Genomic DNA, 23,711 nt, shown 5'->3' with positions numbered 1-23,711 from the left:
CACACAGTATTAACATAATGAGGGTTTAATTTTTTTTTTTTTTTTTTTTTTTTTTGCTGTGTGTCAAGGCAGTTTTTTTTTTATATTTGAAAGAAACCAATTACTTGTAGTAAGTTAGAATAATGTGACCCCAGAGAATATACCAACACACGATTTGTTAATATTCACATCAAACATCAGAAGACTGATCTCGGTGTCTCTGATTGTGAAGTGGTTTTAGGTGCCAGAAAAGTTGATTTCAGTATTTTATTAATTGCTGAACTCAACCCAGCCATTAGGGTTGCACAAGTCAGTGCACTCTTCATGCCGGTCCCAAGCCCGGATAAATGGGGAGGGTTACGCTAGGAAGGGCATCCAGCCTAAAACGTGCCAAATCAAATATGCGGATCACAAAGCAAAATTTCATACCAGATCGGTTGAGGCCCAGATTACTAACAACCGCCACAGATATTGTTAACCAACAGGGTACTGGGAAATTGGGCTACTGTTGGCCGAAGGAGGAGAAGGAAGACGTCTACAGAGACAGCAGGGAAAGGAGAAGTGTAGGAGAGTGGTGGCTCAGGTTGGTACTTTAAATGTTGGTACTATGACTGGTAAAGGGAGAGAGGTAGCTGATATGATGGAGAGGAGAAAAGTAGATATGTTTAAGGGGAGTAAGAACAGGAACATTGGAGGTGGGTTTAAACTGTTATATCATGGTGTGGATGGAAAGAGAAATGGTGTAGGGGTGATTCTGAAGGAAGAGTACAGTAAGAGTGTAGTGGAGGTGAAGAGAGTTTCTGATAGGGTGATGAACGTGAAGCTGGAAGATGACAGGGTGATGATAAATGTCATCTGCGCGTTTGCTCTACAAGTGGGCTGTGAGATGGAGGAGAAAGAAAAATTCTGGAGTGAGTTGGATGAGGTGGTAGATGGTGTACCTAGAAATGAAAGATTGGTGATTGGGGCAGACTTTAATGGGCATGTAGGTGAAGGGAACAGAGGTGATAAGGAGGTGATGGGTAGGTATGGTCTTAAGGAGAGGAATGTGAAAGGGCAGATGGTGATAGATTTTGCTAAATCATAGGGTGACGTATAAGAGTGGAGGAAGGTGCACACAGGTGGACTATGCTCTATGTAGGAGATGCAACCTGAAGGAAATTGGGGACTGTAAGGTGTTACAGTGTAGCTAGACAGCATCAGATGGTGGTCTGTAGGGTGGCTTTGGAGGTGAAGAAGAGGAGAGTGAGGACTAAAAGAAGAATAAGATGGTGGAAATTGAAGGAGGAAGACTGTAGTGTGAGATTAAGGGAAGAGGTCAGGCAGGAGCTCAGTGGTGGTGAAGAGGTGCTGGATAATTGGGCAACTACTGCAGAAGTGATAAGGGAGACAGCTAGAAAGGTACTTGGTGTGACATCTAGAAATAGAAAAGAAGAAAAAGAGACGTGGTGGTGGAATGAGGAAGTGCAGGAAAGCATAAGGAGAAAGAGGCTGGCAAAACAGAACTTGGATGATGTGGAGAAGGTGAAGCAGGAAGTGGATAGGATTAGTAAAGAGGAAGTGAGAGCAGCGATTAAAAGGATGAAGAGTGGAAAGTCGGTTGGACCAGATGACATACCGGTAGAAGCATTGAAATGTTTAGGAGAGATGGCAGTGGAGTTTTTAACCAAATTGTTTAACAAGATTTTGGATGGTGAGAGGATGCCTGAGGAATGAAGTGTGCTGGTACCAGTTTTTAAATATAAGGGAGATAAGTAACTACAGGGGAATAAAGTTTATCAGTCACACCTTTAAGTTATGGGAAAGAGTAGTGGAAGCCAGGCTGAGAGAAGAGGTGACCATCTGTGAGCAACAGTATTGTTTCATGCCAAGAAAGAGCTCCACAGACACATTATTTGCTTTGAAAATGTACATGGAGAAGTATAGGGAAGGTCAGAAAGATTTGCAGTGTGTGTTTGTGGATTTAGAGAAAGTGTACGACAGGGTGCTGAGAGAGGAGTTGTGGTTTTATATGAGGAAGTCAGGTGTGTCAGAGAAGTATGTGAGGGTGGTGCAGGACATGTATGAGGACATTGTGACAGCAGTCAAGTGTGCAGTAGGACCGACAGACTGGTTCAAGGTGGAGGTTGGACTGCATTAAGGTTAGGCTCTGAGCCCTTTCCTGTTTGCAGTAGTGATGGACAGGTTGACAGACGAGGTCAGACAGGAGTCTCCATGGACTATGGTGTTTGCAGATGATATTGTGATTTGTGGTGAGAGTAGGGGGCAGGTTGAGAAGAGCCTGGAGAGGTGGAAATATGCGCTGGAGAGGTGGAGATATGCGCTGGAGAGAAGGGGAATGAAAGTCAGTAGGAGTAAGACAGTACATGTGTTTGAATGAGAGGGAGGGCAGTGGAGTGGTGCGGTTGCAAGAAGAAGAGGTAAAGAAGGTGGATGTATTTAAGTACCTGGGGTCAACAGTGCAAAGTAACAGAGAGTGTGTTAGAGAAGTGAAGAAAAGCGTGCAGGCAGGGTGGAGTGGGTGGAGAAGAGTAGCAGGAGTGATTTGTGATAACAGGGGTATCTGTTTGAGTGAAAGGGAAAGTTTATAGGACTGTGGTGAGACCTGCGATGTTGTATGGTTTAGAGACAGTGGCATTGAGTAAAAGACAGGAGGTGGAGCTGGAGGTAGCAGAGCTAAAGATGTTGAGGTTTTCGTTGGGAGTGACGAGGATGGACAGGATTAGAAATGAGCTTATTAGAGGGACAGCGCATGTTTTGGACACAAGGTGAGGGATTCAAGATTGAGATGGTTTGGACATGTGCAGAGGAGGGACATGGGGTATATCAGTATAAGAATGCTGAGTATGGAGCCGCCAAAAAGGAGGAAAAGAGGAAGGCTAGGGTAGAGGACAGGGGGATATAGAAACGGAAGATTCGCTGTGGCGACCCCTAATGGGAGAAGCCAAAAGAAGTGCTCAACTCCTGGGATCCGTATGCACCAATCTGTAGAATTTACACATAATGCTCTAAAAAGAAGAAAAAAAAACCTCTGATCTGAGAGCTCAGAGGAGTGAACCATCTCAAATTGTAAGCTATCTGAAGCTAAAGTGGACAAAGGCTTATAAACTCTCGACAATGGAAAATATGGCCTGGTGTGATGGTTTATTTCTGCTCACACCTGCAGATAGAACGGTTAGAAATGTCCATCTATTCATCCAAACGGCTTTGTGTGAACTGTTCTTGCTGGTGGTGCAATTGTGTGGGAAAAGATTTATTGGAAAACACTTGGCTCTTTATACCATTTGTTATTGCCGACCACATACACAGATTTAAATTGCTATAACTTACCCCTGTTATAAAGCCAACTTTAGTTATGGTAATGTGCCATGTTACAGAACACAAGTTGTCTCGAATTGGTTAAACACGAGATGGAGTTCTGAACTTTACTGGCATCCTTAGGGCAAAGATTAGAATCCAAAAGATGTGATAGAATGAGGGATACACTTTCCATGATTAGGCATTTATGTGCAAATTAGACTTGAATCAAGACGGACCTGGCCATTGCCCAACATTCCTATTCTTTGGCCTAAAATAAAGTGTTTTCGTCCATCGGCACTGTGCAGCATTTGGTTTAATGCAAGCAAATAATACAAACATGCTCTAAACCAATGTTGTTCAGCTTCAGGTTATAGTCCATCTGAACTGTGAAGCATTATTTTATATATTATATATACACATATACATATATATAACGTGTGTGTGTGTGTGTGTGTGTGTGTGTGTGTGTGTGTGTGTGTGTGTGTGTATATATATATATATATATATATATATATATATATATATATATATATATATATATATATATATATATATATATATATATATATATATATATATATATATATATATAATTTTTGTTTTTCTCTTTGAAAGACTACTTTATTGATTCCAGTTGGGAAATTATTTCTTCGCATGTCAGCGATGTATGAAGCTGGTGTAAGCAATGTTAAGGGCTTTGCCAAAAACCTTTCAATCAGTAACCTAGAGCCTTAGCCACTGAGCTACCATCTCACCCACTAAACACAAACCTATACACTCCACAATTCACTCTGCTGCTGTTGGCTGCATCTCATGCATGTGCATGTTTCAAGAGTTGTTAATACGCTCACAAATACAGTTTACCTCATGAGCAGTTTCTTCCCACATTCACTTTTTGATACTCATCAATTTGGTAAAAATCCATCTGGCCATAGTGTGTTTTGGCAAGCTGTAAAATTATAACTATGATTTTCATTTTAAGGCTTACCAACGTGGAAACACCCTCTAAATTTATGCTAGGGAAATCTCCTTGTGATCGACAACACCTACCTCCTGCAGAGAGTTTTTCTTCTGAGCAACTGTTGAAACAGTTTTCTTCACCAGGGGAAAAAAACAACTTGGTATTCACTTATATTTAATGAGGACTCTCTGGAATTCATATAGAGCATTAAGAACAACAGATATGCAAATGGCTTACTTGAAATCAGATCTAAACATTTTATCTGCTCATTTGTAAGTAAAATAATACAGGGAAACAACACACACCTGACATGGAGCAGCTGAGCAGCCAATTGTTCAATTGATTTTGTCCCGCAAAAAAGAGGGAGGGGAAATTACTACACAATCTACCTGATTTGGATAGAAACGCTCGCAAATGAATGCTTATTAAAGTCTACGCTTTAAGCTCATAGATTTCTGTAAAGTATGGGCCGGGCAATTAATGCCACCGAAGAGATCGCAATGTTCTTTCCAAAAAGGTCCACTAGATCGGCAAGAAATGCTGGCAATAAAATGTTAATTCTTAAGTATTGATTTAATTATAGAAATGTTCATTTACACATACAGGAAAAAGGTTTCATTTCTGTATCTTCTCTTTTTGTTAAATGTGCTACCATAGGTCTCTATGCAAACACTCGACTCATCCATTCACCATGCCACCGTGCAAAAAAAACTCAACAGCAAACAAAAAGGAGGAGAGGAAAAAAAAGAAAAAAAAAAGAAGCACAACAGAGTTCGAATATAGCTTCTCACACTCGTAAGCCAGACAGCAACAGTCAATGAGAAATAATAAGATCTGTGCAGTTGGGATGAGGACAATCGCCTAAACAACTCGAAGGAAGACTTGACTCATGAAAACATGACACGGTCCTTGAGCTGTGGGCAACAAACAACATTTGTAATTGAGAAAACTGAAGGAATTTTTTTTTTCCCCATGGCAAAGAAAGAGAAACTCTGCTAGCTCTATAGCATTGATTTTCAACATGTGTTTACCAAATGGAAAGAAAAAAAAAACACCACCACAGATAATCCCCTTCAAACACTGCATAGATAATCAGTGATTTGAACTAAAACAAACAATATAGAAAACGCAAAGCATGTGTGTCGTCAATGACAATCCCTTCGTCGGTCACCAGATGCATAGCAGAGAGAGAAATTTGGCCAAACGTTCCTTAGTGTAGTTCGTCGGCAGAAAACGTTTCAATAAACTATTTACTGGGACGTGACGTGATTGTGGACACAAAGCGTCATTTGCGATGCGTACGTTTTCTGATGGCTTGTTTTACATGGCGACCTAAAGTACTATGTATTCCAGCTTATTTCATCACTGCCTTGCATTCAAATGAACAATCTGAAACATTCAGTGTTAATCATTTCTTACAAAGGATCAATTTCATTTTAAATTATATAAATAGTGTGTAACGCGTACACCGACATACTGAATACGTCATGTTCTTTCATAACCCTGATGTGTAAACATGATTTAGGTGAAGCTTAAACTGCAAATATTCATACAAGGGGGTAAATAAGTATCAGTTATGAAAAAAGGAAGAAAGAAAAAAAAAAGTGAAGAGTGATTTAGATCAATTTAATTTGTAAAATCTTTGTGAACCTGAAAGAAAAAAAAATGAGTAATCCATTACAATGGCTTCTGAAGACTCTTCAGCTTGAGCTAAATATTTATGCCATGATTGTGAGCAGCTTGGTTTTGAAACCACCGCATGAGCTCAAGCCGTCGATGAAAAATGAACACGCACGTGACCAACAATGCAACTGGGAGCTGTAGAAACTCCTTAATCGGAGAGGAAAAAAACAAACAAACAAACAAAAAAAAACACGTAGGGGCCTATTGAGCTTTACAGTTTTATACATCTGTGTGTTTATGAGCTCAGAGGTTCAACAGTTCCATCTTCTGGCCTTTAACAAGCACTACTGGTGCGTTAGGATAGTGATCCAGAAAGCGATTTCTTTTACTTTTAGAAGTGGAGATTATCCTAGAACAACTCAGCGAAAAATGATGACGGATATCGAGCAGTTTTTCCGAACGAATCGCTACTTTTGTAAAAAGTGAGGATTTCTTAGTAAAATCATACAGTTCACAAAGTAAATTATAAAAACTTCTTACCGAGCAAAAGTTATTTTTCAATGGCTTTTTTTTCATCTCTTTTGTGCATGGTCCACACACAAGCTTGCAAGCACACATACTATACCAGTCTGTTACACACTCGGACTCTCTCACACCCGCACGCACGCACGCCAGCCCACCTTACTATTGCAGCAACGTGACAATAAAAACAACAACAAAAAAAAAACCTGTGTATTTGACTTTGAGGATTTCTAGCACTCATCTTAATTTAGCATTCACACATGCGTGTTGAAGATGGCTGTGTGTCGACTTAGATCCAAACAGCCTTGTCCATATCTTAGGTCATGTTGTAATGCAAGAGGAGAGTAGGGTTGCCAAGTCTTTATAAGAAATCTGTTGCTCCCCCTGCGCGACCCCCCCGAAGAAATGGGGGATTCCAAAGTGATGGCTCCACTGAGCAACCTGGTGGTGACGGTTCTCTACTTTTAAGACTGTCCAAAAGGGTAGGGCCCATGACAACCCTGTGAAGGAGACAAAAAAACGAAAAAAAAAACAAAAAAAAACATTTTTGGATTAAAAAGAGGTACAAATATACTTTGTGTACACAATAGATTAACAGTTATTGGTTAGATCAAGTCTGTAATGAGCAATGAAAAATTCAACAGCAAAAAAGTCAAATCCAGGAACAAAATCGAGCAGTTCTGTGAGTGGAAACCTCTTGTTGATAAAAGGGGGTCAGAGAAAAACTATTAAAATGGTTTGTGCTGCCAGGAAGGATATAGTAAATCCAATAATCAATGTTTACGCCAAGGTCAGAAGGATGTTATCCATGTATCAGTGATGAATGGGTTACAACAGCAGAATACCCATGCTGGCTTACAATCAGTCAGACAAGAATAAGAATCTGAGGTCATGAAGGACATTAAAGACAGTTGGAAGAAATTTTTTCCAGGTGTTGAGTATAAAGGAAGACTTTACTCTTTATTTATATTCTTCAACTGCCCAGTGTTGGCGAGTCTATCAGATTCTTGTTTTTGGATGACAGGAGAAGAACCTATGTGGGCTTCTGCTGTTTATAGCCCCATCCATCTAAAGGTTTGAGGTGTTGTGTATTTCGAGATGCATTTCTGCTTACCATGATTGTAAAGTATGCTAATTGAATTATTCTATACTTCTATACCAATCAGCTCAGACCAGTATAGACATTCTCCCTGATTCCTCTCAGCTTGGTGTTTCAGGCTGCAGACCGTCCACACACAGGATCCTTTTCTCTTCTAGTGGCTATAAAAACGGTAAATAGCCATGATTTGATTTTGTAGGTTAACCAATTTTTGCTTTAAACATGAAGTAAGGAAGGAAGTGTAGTGAAGGCCTTGTCTGAACAACAGGCAACAGAGTTCAAGATATGCAACGCCTCCTACTGAATATAAAAGACGACAAACCTAAATATTGCAGCCAAGTTCCAATTCAGAGAGAACCTAAAGGATTCATCTCCTTTTATTTTTCCTTTGCAACTTTACCATGTTTGGGTAGTTTATAGACCACCTCTACCTGTTTGGGTAGACTACACCACCTCAGATTTGTACCGGGCCCTGGGTCATTTGTTACTGGCCTTAAGCAATCTTCCACTCTTGGCAGTGAATACATTATGCACACTTCTGAGAGAAGAAAGAGTGGGTGAAGCAGTAAAAACGTAGGAGTAGGAGAAGATTTGCTTTACGAACTCTCACACGCATAATAACTTGATATCTTGCTGCTCACCCTTTAAAAGACAGGGTTCGAAGTATTTTTTTCATGCCCTAAATCCTATACGATTCTAAATATGGAAAAATAATCGTCAGCACATAGACACGATTACAGGGCAGGGTCAGATAAGGGTGCTTTAAAGCAACAAGACCATTGAATGGGATTGCTTAATGCTACAGGCAACCTAGACTAACTGGTTTTACATTAACTATTCCTCACCCATCCTATTTTACTTCCTCTTTCATTATACTACATCAGAAACCATCAGATGCAGTAACAGTCAAAGGGAAATATTATTGTAACTGTGCTGAACAGTTCCTGTCCCTAGTTCACACCTGACTACACACATTATCGGACTTTAGTGTATGTTATCAGTGCAGTTCAACGTCAGGAAAAAAACAGAGCAGTTGTGAAGCAATGCATCATTCACACAAATAAAACGTACAAAGCACATCCTTAAAACGTCTTTAAGGAAGAAAAAGCAACTACTATTCAAATCAGACTTCCTTATCCTTTAAACCACAAGTTGGTTTAACAGTCCTTTTGGGTACGTCGTTAAATAATATGTTGGAATGAAAACGATGGCATGATGCAACAGATGTATTCCCCTCTCGTGCTGCACTGTCAGAATGACTGTGCAGAAAAGATTTAATTTTGTAACCTATAGTATGGGGTTGTCCACCATGACATGTTAAGGGTGGAAACTTGTATTTGGATTGAGATCAAGTGCAGATTTTCAGCTTTAATTCGAGAAGATGATTGTATTAATTAGAAATTACAGCCATTTTCTACACTGTCCCTCCATTTTCACAACATTAATTGGACAACTGACTGATAAGCAGTTTCATAGCCAGGAGATCAATTATAAAGATTAAAAAAAAAAAAAGTGTGTAAGTTTTTGGGGGTGATACAAAAAGTTTTGAATTATAGTTTGGTGGCTGTTCACAGGAATTCACTCTAGGTGGTCCAATGAGGTGGTAATAAAACAGACATCGAGAGAAAACGTTTAGGAGTGACCGATTGTACAATTTGCTATATCCTTTTCAAAACAAGCACTGAAGTCCACTAAATTAGCATGTTCACAGAATTATTTGCAGATGACCGAAAAAAAAAAAAAAAGAATTTACTTGAAAAAACATGGCGATCACATGTGGCACTGGAGCATGTTTGCAAAGAAATGGCATTTATGTGGAGGATGTTTTGTAAAAAGCTCCAATTTACTCGTCTGAGATGACAAAGGCATATAGTGACTCATGTAATTACTCTTTATAACTTATATATATACACACACACACACACACACACACACACACAAGTGTATAGATGTTTAAGTAACACATTCTCCATTTCTCCATAGCTTTACAATTTTTATGCAAAAATAGCATTTCTCTATGCAATGCACCTCATGCCTGCTTTTATATATATATATATATATATATATATATATATATATATATATATATATATATATATATATATATATATATATATATATATATAAAAATGTTGCTATTTGCATTTTTTATTAGATGCTAACTGCATTTTATTTTATTGGTTCTGTCTGATAAGCTTTTTAATGCTTATGCATATTTACAGTATGGTTAATTTCAATATTTTGGAACACCGACATTCATTTGGCAAAAATTCTGTCCCTAAGACACTATGGGAAAAAAAATTTAAATACATACCTGGCTGTAAGTCACTACTGATAAGTTGTTTTGTAGACCATTTGGCGTAATATTTACAGAATTGTGAGAGAGTCCATTTTGATCTTGCTGTATGGAGTCCAGAGGCCACCCAGGGGCCTCTGGTGTCTTTTAGGTTATCTTCGTTGGCGTCTTGCTTGTTCTTCTGCGGTGAAGCGAAGGGGTTGAAGTCTCCCTCGACGTTGCGGTGCGGCTGAGTGTTGAACTCCGTCTCGAAGGAGGACAGCTGTTGTGTGACTCCGAGCAGACCACCGACTTCTACGCTCAGGATCACCCAGATCACATCTGCAGAACAATTCACAGGAGAGTATTTATAATGCTAAAAAGAAACTGCAACATTTATGCAGTAGTTTGTTCTTCCTTCATCCTTTGGTACATTAGCATGCTAAGTGTGGGTACACTGTTGTCATGAAGGGCTGAGACCAACAACATTGTTGAAATACATATTGCTGCTCTTCAATGGGTCTCTGGTCTGTACAATTCACACTGGACAGAAGGAAATTCTGATCCATCTATCAGCACAATGCAAAATAAACCTGGGTTCATCTGACCAGAAAACCGCCTTTACTCCTCAGTGGTCCTGTGCCTACTGAAAAGTTATTTGAAAGCAAAAGTCACTCATCACTGCTAGTGTGACTCATTCAAAGAAAAAAGAAAAAGCGGGCTGATACGAGTTCACATTTTACTTTACACACGATTATTGCATTATGGATTTGCCATGTGTTTGTATGCACATTTCATAATGTGCTCTTCCAATCCAAGCAGTTTTTGTCCACAGAATCACGGATTACAGGCTTATCTCAAAATAGCCTGCCAGATTTTTACTACACACTGATGTCCTCTTGAAAGCTGATTCTTAACCCCTTAAACTCTAATTGGCCAAGTATTGGCTAGCAGGGCCTTTTTTTTTCCAGGTTACTTTCCCCCTGCATGCATAGACAAACAATGTACTCTTGATCCTGGCATTAAGCATTATAAAACACAGATTTCGTTAAAAGATAAAATGCAGCAAAATATTATTTGGTTATTGCCAAAATTGTACAGTGTAAAATCTGCAAGCAATCTGCAATGTACGTATCGTATTTTCCGGACTATAAGCCGCTACTTTTTTCCCACGTTTTGAACCTCGCGGCTTAAACAACGAATCGGCTAATTTATAGATTTTTCCTGGGTTTATCCCGGTTTCACAAATATGAATGAGGTTCCTCTGATGTTTGACCTGCCGCTCACTCGGACTGGCAACAGGAAATGCAAATCATTCGTCACGCTGAAAACAACCGGGCATGAAAAAACGCACTTCACCTATGTTCTGAGCTGCATGGCATCGAGAGAAAAGATTCACCGATGATGATTTTTAAACGCACGACGATGCCAAAACAACAACAGAAATTGTTGTGAAAGGAAGGAGGAAGACAGTGAGCAATGACTTTCTTGGTAGGCTACTGTTTAGATACAAGCCGTGTAAAAGTTACTGTCTTTCGGTAAAGCCTGTGTAAAGTCCATTAGTTTCAATGTAGGCTAATTTATGTTCAAAATAAAAATCTTTGTAAAATTCAGTAGGTGCGGCTTATATTTGGGTGCGTTTAATAGTCCGGAAATTACGGTACTTTTAATGTAAACTTTTTCTGCAGCAAAAGCAAATGAATTCAAAATGTTCTATTCAACTTTTTTTTTTTGGTATATTCTTTGATGCACCAACATGATGCACAATGGAAAAACAATGGGATCGTATGATCATGTAGTATAAAGAAATCTTTCTTCCACTGGATATATAAAAGTAAAAACTTCATACTGATAAGCAAATGGTTGGTCGCTATTCTAAATGGCAGGTTTATGAGCAACAGTAAACTCGGCTACACGGTGTCATGGCAAGAAAGATATCAAAATAACTTCACATTGGATCATTTACAAGACTTTCACTGACCAATTCATAAATTTTTTTAAAAATAAATAAAACCCTGACCCGTCAGAAACTGGATCGGATATGGACCTCAACCCTATATTCTCATCCCCACCTTTTCTAGAGCAGTTGGGAGCAGACATAACATGTCACTTGGCACTCCCACCCCTCCCCCAAGCATCTCTGCAACCAGATAGCGTAAAATGGTCAAAAATAACTGCTAGACAAGAGAAGAAGAATAGCAGGTGGTAGAGCACACATGATGAAGATAAAGAGCCAGACTAAGTATAAATTTGCACTTAAACATCAAGAGCCAAGAAATACTCTCCACTCCATTTATTACACATGATTGTTTACTTCAGCGTTTACCCCCTCCCCTTTTTTTCTCTAAACGCTAAATTTGGATTTACTTGATTAAAAGTGTCAACAGAATAAAAAACGTTTCTCAAAGGGGTATAAGTAATACAGTCCAACAGAAAAGGTTTAATGCACATTGAAGTCTTACAGGATGGGCATTTTCTCCTGATAATAATAGTGTGTTCGTTTTGAGTGTCCTATCTGGCATTGTGTGTAAATAACGATGCCAGACCTGCAGTGTTTAAGACAAATTTGCACAACAGAAATCAGAAAACAGAAATCTGGCATATCGTCTATAAATGAATGGCAATTAGACTGCATGAGCTTTATGACTACATTGGCCACAGCGCCCTTATCCTTTACTTGTCAAAACCAAAGAACAGATCGCTAGAGGCTTGGGTTCGAGTCCCTTCATCTACGAGATACGAATTAAGAGCAGAATATTGGGGGGGAAAGGTTCTAATTATTATGATGAAATAAAAGCAAACATTTTGTCTCAAACTGATATCTATTCACAGATGAAAGGCAAAGCCATTACATTTTTAATTCACTATTCTTTTTTAGGATACATTATATCCAGAAGATACAGCCATGGTTGCTGTAATAGGAACTACATTCCCATTCAAGCAGCTGTGCTGAATTAAAACGAGCAATGAAAAACACCTGCCAGATGTTCCAATAGACTTCAACAGTGCTCTTCAATGTGGGACCAAAAATGATGGTACACAAAGTTTTTCCAGTACTTCTTGGACACTACTCGGGTGAATGCCTTCTTACTACACTAGATGCTGCTAAAGCCTGCAAATGCCGGTTACTCGGTGTACCATGAACTTTTGATGAATTGTGAAATGTTTAAAGCAGCCAAACCACAGGGCCCATCCCAACCTCAACACCAGGGATACATGCCAGGAGAAAGTGTGTGAGCTGTCATACAAGAGACACCTGTTTATTGCACTCAACTGTGATGCGGTTTGTGTCGAAATGGAACTGTTTCAGAGAAGGGCAGGGACGAGGACAAACATAATTATTTGCTCATTAATGGAGCATGCAATATTGGTTCTTAATGATACACATAATAATTAGCATTACTTGTTCCATTGTTCGACTTTTTTGGAATAGTTAATAGAAAGTTTGAATCAACTATTCCAAATATATTTTATATACAATTATATAAAACTGTGTATACAGCTATAGACCGCTTATAAGTTTTATATATTTATAATTATTTTATATATATTTTTTAAAATCTTTATATATTATCTTTTATGTATTATGTTCTCAAAGTAGCATAAGTGTTGTGACTATACTAATGTAACACACTAATTATACATTATAGTATTTATATCTATAGTAATAACTTGTACATAAACACTACACATATGGTCTGTATGGACAAAAGTTTGTGGATACTGACCCTAAAATTCACGTTCATATTTTGAACATTCTATTCCACATTTAATCTTCATTCGCTTCTGAACCCAAATTAAAATGATGGATAACAAAAAACGGTCTAAACCCTCAGGAGCCCATTTTTAAAAGAAAAAGAGGAAAGAAGTAAAGATAAGATGAAAGAAAAAGATGAAGGTGTCATGCAGCTCAAATCACTCATCTCATTTTGAGGAGAGTATATGATAATGCATTTAATAAAATAGGCTGATAACTGTATAGCACTGGTTATACAGTGTTGCTATGCTGAATAACAATTTATAGTATGTAGTTTATCATAATGTGTGTAGCAACAAAACAATTACAGCCTCACTAGTCGAGCTGGATTATAGTTAAACTGGCACTTATTAATTGAGGTAACATTAAAGGTTTTCTGTGATTGTACTGAAAAGGTGCTGAACTGGGTTCAGTGAGGGGAATCTCCAGTGCAGCTTAAACTCATTTAAAAGAAATAAGAATATAGATGTTGTATGTATCTTATAGCTACAATTAGCCATAGAGTTTTATGGTTTTTGGGTCTGAGAGTTTGGTCAAATTTGCTCAATGACGTATTTAATTGTGCAATAAATGCATTTAGGGTGAGATTTCTACATGAAATGGAGCTCTCAGAAATCTATCCAGATTTGTGAACTGCTTGGGATTTGGGAGACGTTGGGTCTTGGCGTGGTTGCCCTTGTCGGTTGGTGGTATCTACTTAACACGAACATACAGTTCAGCATGAGTTCAACATCAAGCAACTCTCAACATTTTGAGAGGAATGAATGATGGAAGAAACTGCTGACTCTGACTTGCTACGGCACCCGTGGCCTTAGTTTTACAATTTTTTTTCTTTGAAAAGAATGTTTTGGGCTCATAGTCATTTAATAGATATCAATTAGTGTTTACTCAATAATATCATTATATAAATAGATTGTTAGATAGTCTTTTTACATAAACTGAGTAGATTAAGCAGGAGTTCTGTGATAAAAATGATAATAGGAACATTACAGCCATAATAAATCATAGTACTTGGTTACTTTAGTACATTAGAAAGCAAATACTTTTGTACTTTTACTCAAGTGAAAGTTTAAAGTAAGCACTTTTACTGTTATATATAATATTATACCTGCTGTATATCTAATGTTACACGAGTACATGCTTTGTGCACTTCGTCCACTACTGGTGTTCAATAAGGATAAGTTTAAACCTACATTAACTAAAAAAAAAAAACAACTATTTATTATTTGTTTTAAATCAACAATCAACACAAAACCTGAGACAAATGTAGCTTGGATATTATTACCCCTATATTTTTTTTTGAGTAGTTTAAATCACAATCCAAGATATTTTATTCAATGTATTGGATTCTATTTTTAAATGTTTTAATTGACAATAACCTTAAAAGGTTTGAGTCAGATCAGGAAACCTTCAAATTCTAAAAGGTATTTATTTTCTTTAAAAAAAACAAACAACAATAAATAACAGGTTTTGAATGTAAAAATGTCAGAATAAGTAAACCACACCCTCAGGGTTTAACAGGTTACATTCCAAAATGTATATTTCATGCATGTTCCTTTTAAATATAACTACAGAGAAAAATTGCATAAATGTTGAGCGTGTGCAAGTTTGAAGAAAAAAAAAAACAACCATATGAACTGACTTCTGTGTGCACCTGTGTGCTGTGCCTCACCTCCATAGAAAAGTCCAGTGGCTGTACACATTCTCCACTGGCCCTGGTACATGCCTGGATTGGCCGGACTGTGCATCTGGACACTGACGTCTGAGATTTCCTGCGGTTCCAGAGACCTGACCATTACCATATTCACGTGACCAAACTGGTCTCCACCAATGTATTTCAGACAGACACCCGGAGGCCACGACTCTGATCCTGCAGAATAAAAGACAGCATGTCATTTTTTTTTTTTTATGAGTATTAAGAAAAGGCAATCATCAATTTACTTTTGGGGAACAAACTGTCTTTTTGGCATTTGACAAGTATATTTTTGCAGTTCAAATTATTAATATAAAATTATTTCATTTTTATGTCTATTTTAATGGACGTTAAGTCGAAACAGTTGTACTTCACATAAAAATTGACTAAATAAAAAAAGCATTGTTGGGCAGTATTTTAAGTTTCTTCACAATGTCACAAACTTTAATTTGCAAGAAAAGAAATACAGCTGCAGTGCAAATATAAACTGCACAATAAGCATCTAAAACAGAAAGGTGCTGCCATTTGAGAGAACAAGGCAACAATGTGTAGTGCACCTGTAACAGGGAAATGATGATGTATGCACATGCAAAAGTCTAAAGACTGTACGTGTGCATTTCGTTTTATTATCTGTAGTTTGCATATTTCTTAATTGACAGAAAAAGCAGCATGTTACATTTGTGAACTACGGCAATGATCGAGTGTCAGACTGGGCTGCAGCCAAGCCGGGGGAAAAAAATGTGGTTGGCAGTGTTTTTATTTTTAACAGAATAGCAGTGATTTTTGACATTCTTCGGGTTAACAGAATGATGAGAGGGTAAATAAATGCTCAAGATCTACATTGTCTTATATTAGAAACAACAACTAAAATTAATAAAGGATCTGGAGTAGCCAGAATAACACGGTAGACTCAGCAACCGAAAAAATACGAAATAATAATAAATCGGAGCACACTGCCGAAGTCTGCTCATGATACTAACAGTATTCCGGATGCCTGTTACATTTCAGAATTAACTACAAAATCTTGCTTAGAATGACTAAAGCTGTAAATGCTTACAATTATAATTGATTTAAAAATAAGCTAATAACATGCTTTAAAGAATGTACCGTGTAATAAAGAAATGACACTGGTTTCTCCTTCTCTACTGATCCGAATTTTCAGATACATGGGCTAAATCTATTAACTAATTTGCTATTCAAATACTACCCAATTCTAATGCTTTGGCCAATAATAATATAAAATAAATAAAAAATAAATTATATATACACACATATATATATATATATATATATATATATATATATATAATTATACATACACACATTTATGATAATTATGATTATTATGATAATTTATATACACATACATATGTATATATGTACGTGTGTGATTTTATATTATTTATAAAAACAAGTTATTCTAATGTGTTATAAAAGGAAAATTAACATTAGGATCGAATCATGTTAAAAGCCTCTTCTGTAGGAAATCACAACGGCATACAGTTGAAAAACAACTTACATTTTTAATTAATTAATAAAAATAAAATAAACAAGCCATATATTTATTAACCTGGCCCAAACAATGAACTTGTGAACAGCGTAAGGAACATTTTCTTTCAAGTCTACGCTCTTAATGTATTTGAAAACAACCCCCACGTTTATTGACATGCACTCAAATAGATTTCATCACATTAAAGACATTTTATTCCCTAATCTGTTTTAAAAACACACTTTATCATATGACCAGGAAGGGGGGAGGATAGAAACAGAGACAGCACCTGCTGTGTATTACATTCTACAGCAAAAAAAAATACCCAAAAGGCCTGTGCTGACTGTACATGTACATTGTTCATAATAACAGGTGCTGAATTTTAAAATGTTTAAAGGAAAGTAGTGATTTTGCTCATTTCAGCCTTAAAATCATCGAATATCTTGCATAGCAGCACGCATGTAACAGAAACGGCTGTAAACATGTTCAGGGTTTAATGTGGGTACATTTTTATTTCTTTATTTTTTTAACCAGAGTTAACACTAGTCACCTGATACGAATGCCCAAGTTTCAATCTGTTATATTCTGTACATGTATAGGCAATAGGTTAATGTTTTGAGATTTAAGGTGGCTGAATCCACCCAGACCATGTGGCAAAACATGATCTAATCTGATGAGACCAATTCCACAAGGTAGAATATTTCTATAAAAAGGTATATCTGGTGCCCAAAAAGGCACATCATCAAAAGAGCACAATACACATAATTAAACATGGTGGTCAATGTCATGCTTTAGAGCTGCTCTTTTTTTACAGTTAGAAATACCACGTGTCGTGCAAAACCTTCAGGTGTCTGTTAAGCATGAAATTTTACCTATTGGCAAGACAACGGCCCAAAACATCCAGAATGGCCTGGACAGAACCCTGCCTGTATTAGACTAAAAACCTATGCGATGACCTGAAGCGTGATGTGTACAGGACATGCCCTTACATTTTGATGGATGTAGAATTTTTTATATAGAAAAAACAGTGTCAAGTCAAGCTGTGCAATGCTGATAGTCATATACAAAAAGACTGAAGGGTGTAATAAACTTAAAAAGGTGCTTCAACTAAGCATTCGTTTAAGGGTGTGCACACCTACGCAACCCGGTTGTTGTAAATTTTTCGGACTGTTTTTCACTTCATTTTTATAGGCTGCAAATTCCCATGGAGGGTGGAAAAAGTTTTGATATGATTTACAACAAGTTCGCTTTTACAGGGTTGTGTAGATGGTTTTAAGTGCACTGTCTCGACTGTAGAAATTTAAATGTGAAAACTGGAAAACTGTGGGAAAACTGTGGGAAAACTGTGGGAAAACTGTGGGAAAACTGTGGCCACACTGCGTTGAGAAGGCACAACACACATCAACGCGGTAGTTTAGTACACTGTCAAAGTTATAGGATTAATAAAAGTTAGAGCGTCAATAATAAGTAACAAGTGTTGAATTAAATGATAAGTTCACGCGGAAAGCATCATTCTCGTCGCTACTATGCCAGGTTTCAAAGTTTTATAATTATAAATGACAGTCCATTCTAAATATATCCGAGTGAGGCTGTTTCTTTATGGATCTAGGGTTAGACTAGTGCTGACAAAGCAAAGATATTATATTTAGCAATATTTACACTCAAAAACCTCTATTATACAGTGGACAACAATCAGCAAAAAAAGGAAGAATTTAATTTAAAAAAATAAATAAAAATGGGGAAAATTCCACACATATATTTTATGTACAAAGCCCAAATCAGACCTAATGCATACAACATCTCCTTTTTCTGGTCTATACACATTCAGTTGAACAGTTATGGCAGCAGAAACATTTCAGAGCTTACAGTTATAAATGTTACTAGTGGATGGTCTGCGAATGTATCCGAAAAAGGATACAAATCACTTTTTAAAGAGACTGAAGTATGAACTAAATATAATAAGCTCTTCATGCAGGAAATGTACCACACATACAGTGTATATTAGAATGTGTATAAATGTGAGCCACAGGCTACAAACTGGGCCAAAGCACAGAACTGTAAAAACGCAGCAAGTTCTGAATATGTGTGCAGACCAAAAAATAACACGGATTAAACAATTTTCGTATAGCACTGCACTGAGCGATTGCTCCATACATATCCCATACAGTCGAGTGTGCACAGTTAAACGCTTTCTGTACTCTATACACTAAACGGTGGTCGCTATTTCATTGGCAAATTTGTTTAAAGCATTACGAGTTTGACCATTGGGTCTGTTTTTTTTTTTATGCGAAGTGTGAAACTAAACCAAAACCAGAAGGATCTGTTTCGCTCTGATGCAGACATGGCAAAAGGTCTGAAAGCACCCCGGGAGCAGAGGACCAGGTCATGTGACCAGCACTGACCTGTGTTCTGTATCCGCCATGTTTTTGTGAACTGGGTGTCCGGGGGCACTGATTCGCCCTCACCAATTGTCACATCTTCTACAAACGACATTGATGGCGTGTTGATGTTTGGACTCTCAAAGTCATAATAGGCTCCAATGGCTGCTTGAAGATTCCTGTCGAAAAAGAAAGCACACGAAGAGGATCAACTTCTAGTCTGAAATATTCAGTCCCCATAAATATAGGTTGCATGCAGATATATGTATATATACACAATATAATAAATATGTGTATGTCGGCGTTATTACAAAATCTTACAGCAGGTACATTATAAGATGTACAGAAACAAACCAGCCGAGTATAATCTGCAAATGATAGTGAAACCTGGAAAATAAAAGCCAAAGCACCTGAATTTTTCTGCGGAAGATCAGTGTTATGTAACTCGGTGAAAACCCTTTGACCCGCCGCAGGAGTTACCAAACTTATCCACAGTTAGCAAGCGAGTCACCATGCAGCGAGATAAACACCAGTAATATCGTATTTTCTTGCGCTCCAAAACCCCAAACACTACAATCCCGAGAGTTTAACTGCAATTATATCTCCTCTGACAAACTCGACATTCTGATAAACCGCACAATACTGACCGAGCGTGAAATCGTGACTGTGCGAGCTAAACGCTGTGCTAACGAGCAAGCTAAGTTGTGTTGACAAGCAGACAGAGAGAAGCTAATGTTAGCCGAGTTAGCAAACATGAGAGATTTTTGGCTATGTGAGAAAAACACTGGAGGATTTTCAGAGTTGTGTCAGAGTAGTCAATACCTATTACAGCCCAGGTTAGATTTCGCCACCGCATTATTTATTTATTTATTTATTTAGATAAACTAGCTACACCGATCACTGCTATAGACTTTTGAGTAAGTAAAGTTAGCTTAAGGATATTTGATGGTTAAAAGAAAACACCAAGCTTTACTTTTACTGTTTAGACCCGAGATAAAGTCTATTTATTTATCTATTAAAATGTCCTATAATTAAAAAACAAATCATGGTACAAATCAGGGATGAAGGAGTAAACAGGCACGAGTAAGTTAGGCCCGTGTGCCGCCTCGGACTCACCAGTTGGTCATGTCCAGGAAGAAGGCGCAGCCGGCCGGGTTCAGCTGGAAACCCAGCAGCCTCTGGAACTCCGAGATCAGCACATCTTTATCCGTGGTGCCCATGCAACTAAACTTCTGCATGAGCTCCTGGTCCAGATCGACGTCCATGCCCTCCATGAGCAGGTTTTCCCGGGGCAGCGGCGGGAGAACTTTTCTACTTGAGTCCGAGGCCTGTTTCACTCATAACAACAAGCGCCGCGGAGTCGACGGCGGAGAGCCCTCTCTACGCATGGCTCAGGAACGCGCGTGACGTCACCGCGCACGACGTCAGCTGTTGCTATTCGAGCGCGGTGTTTCGTCGCGGGTGCGCGCGCGTGCGTACTCACACACACGCACGCACGCACTCCTCATTCCACTGCATGGTGGCAAACTCTAAACAGTGCCATGGTTTCCTTCATAGATTCATATTTTATCTCTGAACTACAAGTAACCATCAGAGTTATGACCAACTATTTCAAAATTACCTTTATTGCCATGTAGCATGGGTTGCATGTGCAAGGAATTTGTTATGGTGTGCTGTTACAATAAAAAATATATATATAAAAAACTAGGAAGATAAAATGTGATAAATAAGGATTTATGCAGGGTATGGAAAAATGAGGCAGTGCAAATTATATTTCCAATTATAAGTCCAAGGGTTGCGGTAGTGTGTGTCGATTGCGTTACTGTGACGCATATGAAATGACAGTGTGAGGTTTACGTTATTGTAACGTTAGTGTTTAGGGAAGCAGATCAGAGATAATAGTGGGTCCTATGTATTGTTGATGAGGTCAGTTGCTGATATTTCCTGATCTATCACAATATTTTCCATCATTATGCCTCATTCTACTGTTCGTGTTCTCCAATGCTTCCTACAAATCAGTATGTGCTATCAATATGCTTGTTTCTTTAGGTATATATATATATATATATATATATAGCAGCCGCTTTCATAAATGTGTCATCAACTTGATCCGGTCTGAATGAATAGTGAAGGTATTGCACCTTAATTGTGCAGGTGTTGAAAATGTTAGAGACAATGACTACAACTTGTATAGACAGTCAATAGAGGGGTAATCATGCACATAGATAAAATATACTGTTTCCATGATATGACACATTTTTCGATTCAGCAAAAATAGGCACTGGAACATGAGCGGTGGGTTTCTGTTTTCTAATGAAATTGTTTAACTTCAGATGGTCAAAGATCTCTGTGTGGGAGAAATGGTATTACTCTCTCTTCCCTGTCTTTTTACAGGGACATTAGCTAGGCATGGGTGTCTGTGATGCCTAAAAAACATGGTAAATGCTGCATGCTTTCCATCAAGTGTGTAACAATGGCCTGTGATCAGCAGTTCAAAAAAATTTATGCAGCTGACTGTATTATTAGACTTGTTTTAGAATTCTGTGTTATGCATAAATGTGTACAAACATATAAATGTCTTGATTGCTTCGGTTTATTTAGTCTGGATTGAATCAGAAAATGTAATGATTTTTATGGATGCGTGTGTTTGTGTGTGCTGCTTCATATTGTCATTCAGTTTTAGAGACTCACACACAATGATGATCTGACATGTTTATGGTGTTAGTTTTTTTGTCCACTTACTGACCATCAGTACCAGACCATTCCAGGAAGCCAAAATACTTCTATACACCAGACATTGAAGATTTGCTGGCAGCTGACTATAACTTTAGCAGATTTCATTAATTAATAAAACAAAATTAAGTGCTATGGACAAGTGTAATATAAGTAGTATTTTATAATGAATAAATAGCCTACTGTAAGAAAAATGAATGAGGACATCAAAGAGCTCAATGAAGAAGAAATTTATTACAGCGTATCAGTAACATATTTACAAGTAGCACGTCGGAGTCAAAAGAACAAAGGACAATTCCTGTTTGAACATTTTATACTGTTTTAAAACTAGTCTTCCTATTTGTAATGTGAATGCAAGTTGAGTATAAGAATGGAAACTGACCATTTTCTTTTTCTTCTTCTTCTTCTTTTTTTTGGCTGCTCTCATTAAGGGTCGCCACAGTGGATCATCCGTCTCCATACTACTTTGTCCTCTACATCTGCCTCTTTCAACCCAACTACGTGCATGTCTTCCCCCACCTTCCAAAATTTTGTTGAACAGTCTAGTTAAAATCCCTCGTACACATCTCCACGCTTCCTCTATGTCATCTGGTCTAACCGACTTTCCACTCTTCATCCTCTTAATCACTGCTCCCACTTCCTCCTTACTAATCCTATCCACTTCCTGTTTCACCATCTGTTTCACCATCCTCATCATCAAACCTTCTCTCTCTCTCATTGTCCTCGTTCATCATCTGCTCAAAATACTCCCTCCATCTTCTCAACACAATCTCCTCACAACACATTTCTATCTCCATCCTTTATTGTTCTTGCAGCACATCCTTCCCAGCTCGGTTCCAAATTCCAAATCCTGTTCTCTTTCCTTCATGTCCAACTTCTCATATCAGCTCTCCTCCTCTTCTTCTACACCTCCATAGCCATCCTACAGACCACCATCCGATGCTGATTAGCTACACTGTCCCCTGCCAACACCTTACAGTTTCCAATCTCCTTCAGGTTGCAACTCCTTCATAGAATGTTGTCCATCTGTGTGCACCTTCCTCTACTCTTATACGTCACCCTATGATCATCCCCAATCACCAATCTTTTATTCCTAGGTACACTCTCCACCACTTCATCTAACCCACTCCAGAATTTTTCTTTCTCCTCCGTCTCACAACCCACTTGTGGAGCATAGGCACTGATGACATTTATCATCACCCCTTCAACTTCCAGCTTCACATTCATCACTCTATCAGGAAGGGCATCCAGCGTAAAACATGTACCAAATCAAATATGCACATCACAAATCAGAAATTCATACCGGATCGGTCGAGGCCCGTGTTACCAAAGACCACCACAGGTATCATTAGCCAACAGTGTACCGGTGGAAATTGGGCTACTGTTGGCCGAAGGAGAAGAAGAAGAAGAGGAAGACGTCTACAGAGACAGACTTTAATGGGCATGTAGGTGAAGGGAACAGAGGTGATGAGGAGGTGATGGGTAGGTATGGCATTAAGGAGAGAAATGTGAAAAAGCAGATAGTGGTAGATTATGTTAAAAGGATGAAAATAGCAGTGGTGACTTATTTAAAGAAAAAAGAAGAGCATAGGGCGACGTATATGAGTGGAGGAAGGTGCAAACAGGTGGACTATGTTCTATGTAGGAGATGCAACCTGAAGGAGATTGGAGACTGTAAGGTGTTGGCAGGGGACAGTGTAGCTAGACAGCATCAGATGGTAGTCTGTAGGATGGTTTTGGAGGTTAAGAAGAAGAGGAGGAGAGTGAGGACTGGAAGTAGAATAAGCTGGTGGAAACTAAAGGAGGAAGATTTTAATATGAGATTCAGGGAAGAGGTCAGACAGGGGCTCAGATGGTGTGGAGATGGTGAAGAAGGAAGTGGATAGGATTAATAAGGAGGAA

General features: G+C 38.2%; 1 protein-coding gene across 1 annotated transcript; it reads right to left on the bottom strand.

The window, feature by feature from the left end:
* Window positions 1-4,794: 4,794 nt before the first annotated feature.
* Window positions 4,795-20,494, bottom strand: ilrun (inflammation and lipid regulator with UBA-like and NBR1-like domains). The gene is given in 6 exon segments (XM_046866900.1): window positions 4,795-6,885; window positions 9,799-9,898; window positions 9,900-10,101; window positions 15,189-15,386; window positions 19,101-19,255; window positions 20,193-20,494. Coding segments are annotated over 6 exon segments (849 nt in total). The 5' UTR covers window positions 20,351-20,494; the 3' UTR covers window positions 4,795-6,849.
* Window positions 20,495-23,711: the final 3,217 nt, after the last annotated feature.

This window comes from Silurus meridionalis, chromosome 1 (genome assembly GCF_014805685.1).
Source record: "Silurus meridionalis isolate SWU-2019-XX chromosome 1, ASM1480568v1, whole genome shotgun sequence".
Lineage (NCBI taxonomy): Eukaryota > Metazoa > Chordata > Actinopteri > Siluriformes > Siluridae > Silurus > Silurus meridionalis.
The sequence above is the reverse complement of the archived record's forward strand: the minus strand, read 5'-3'. Positions and strand labels throughout refer to the sequence as shown.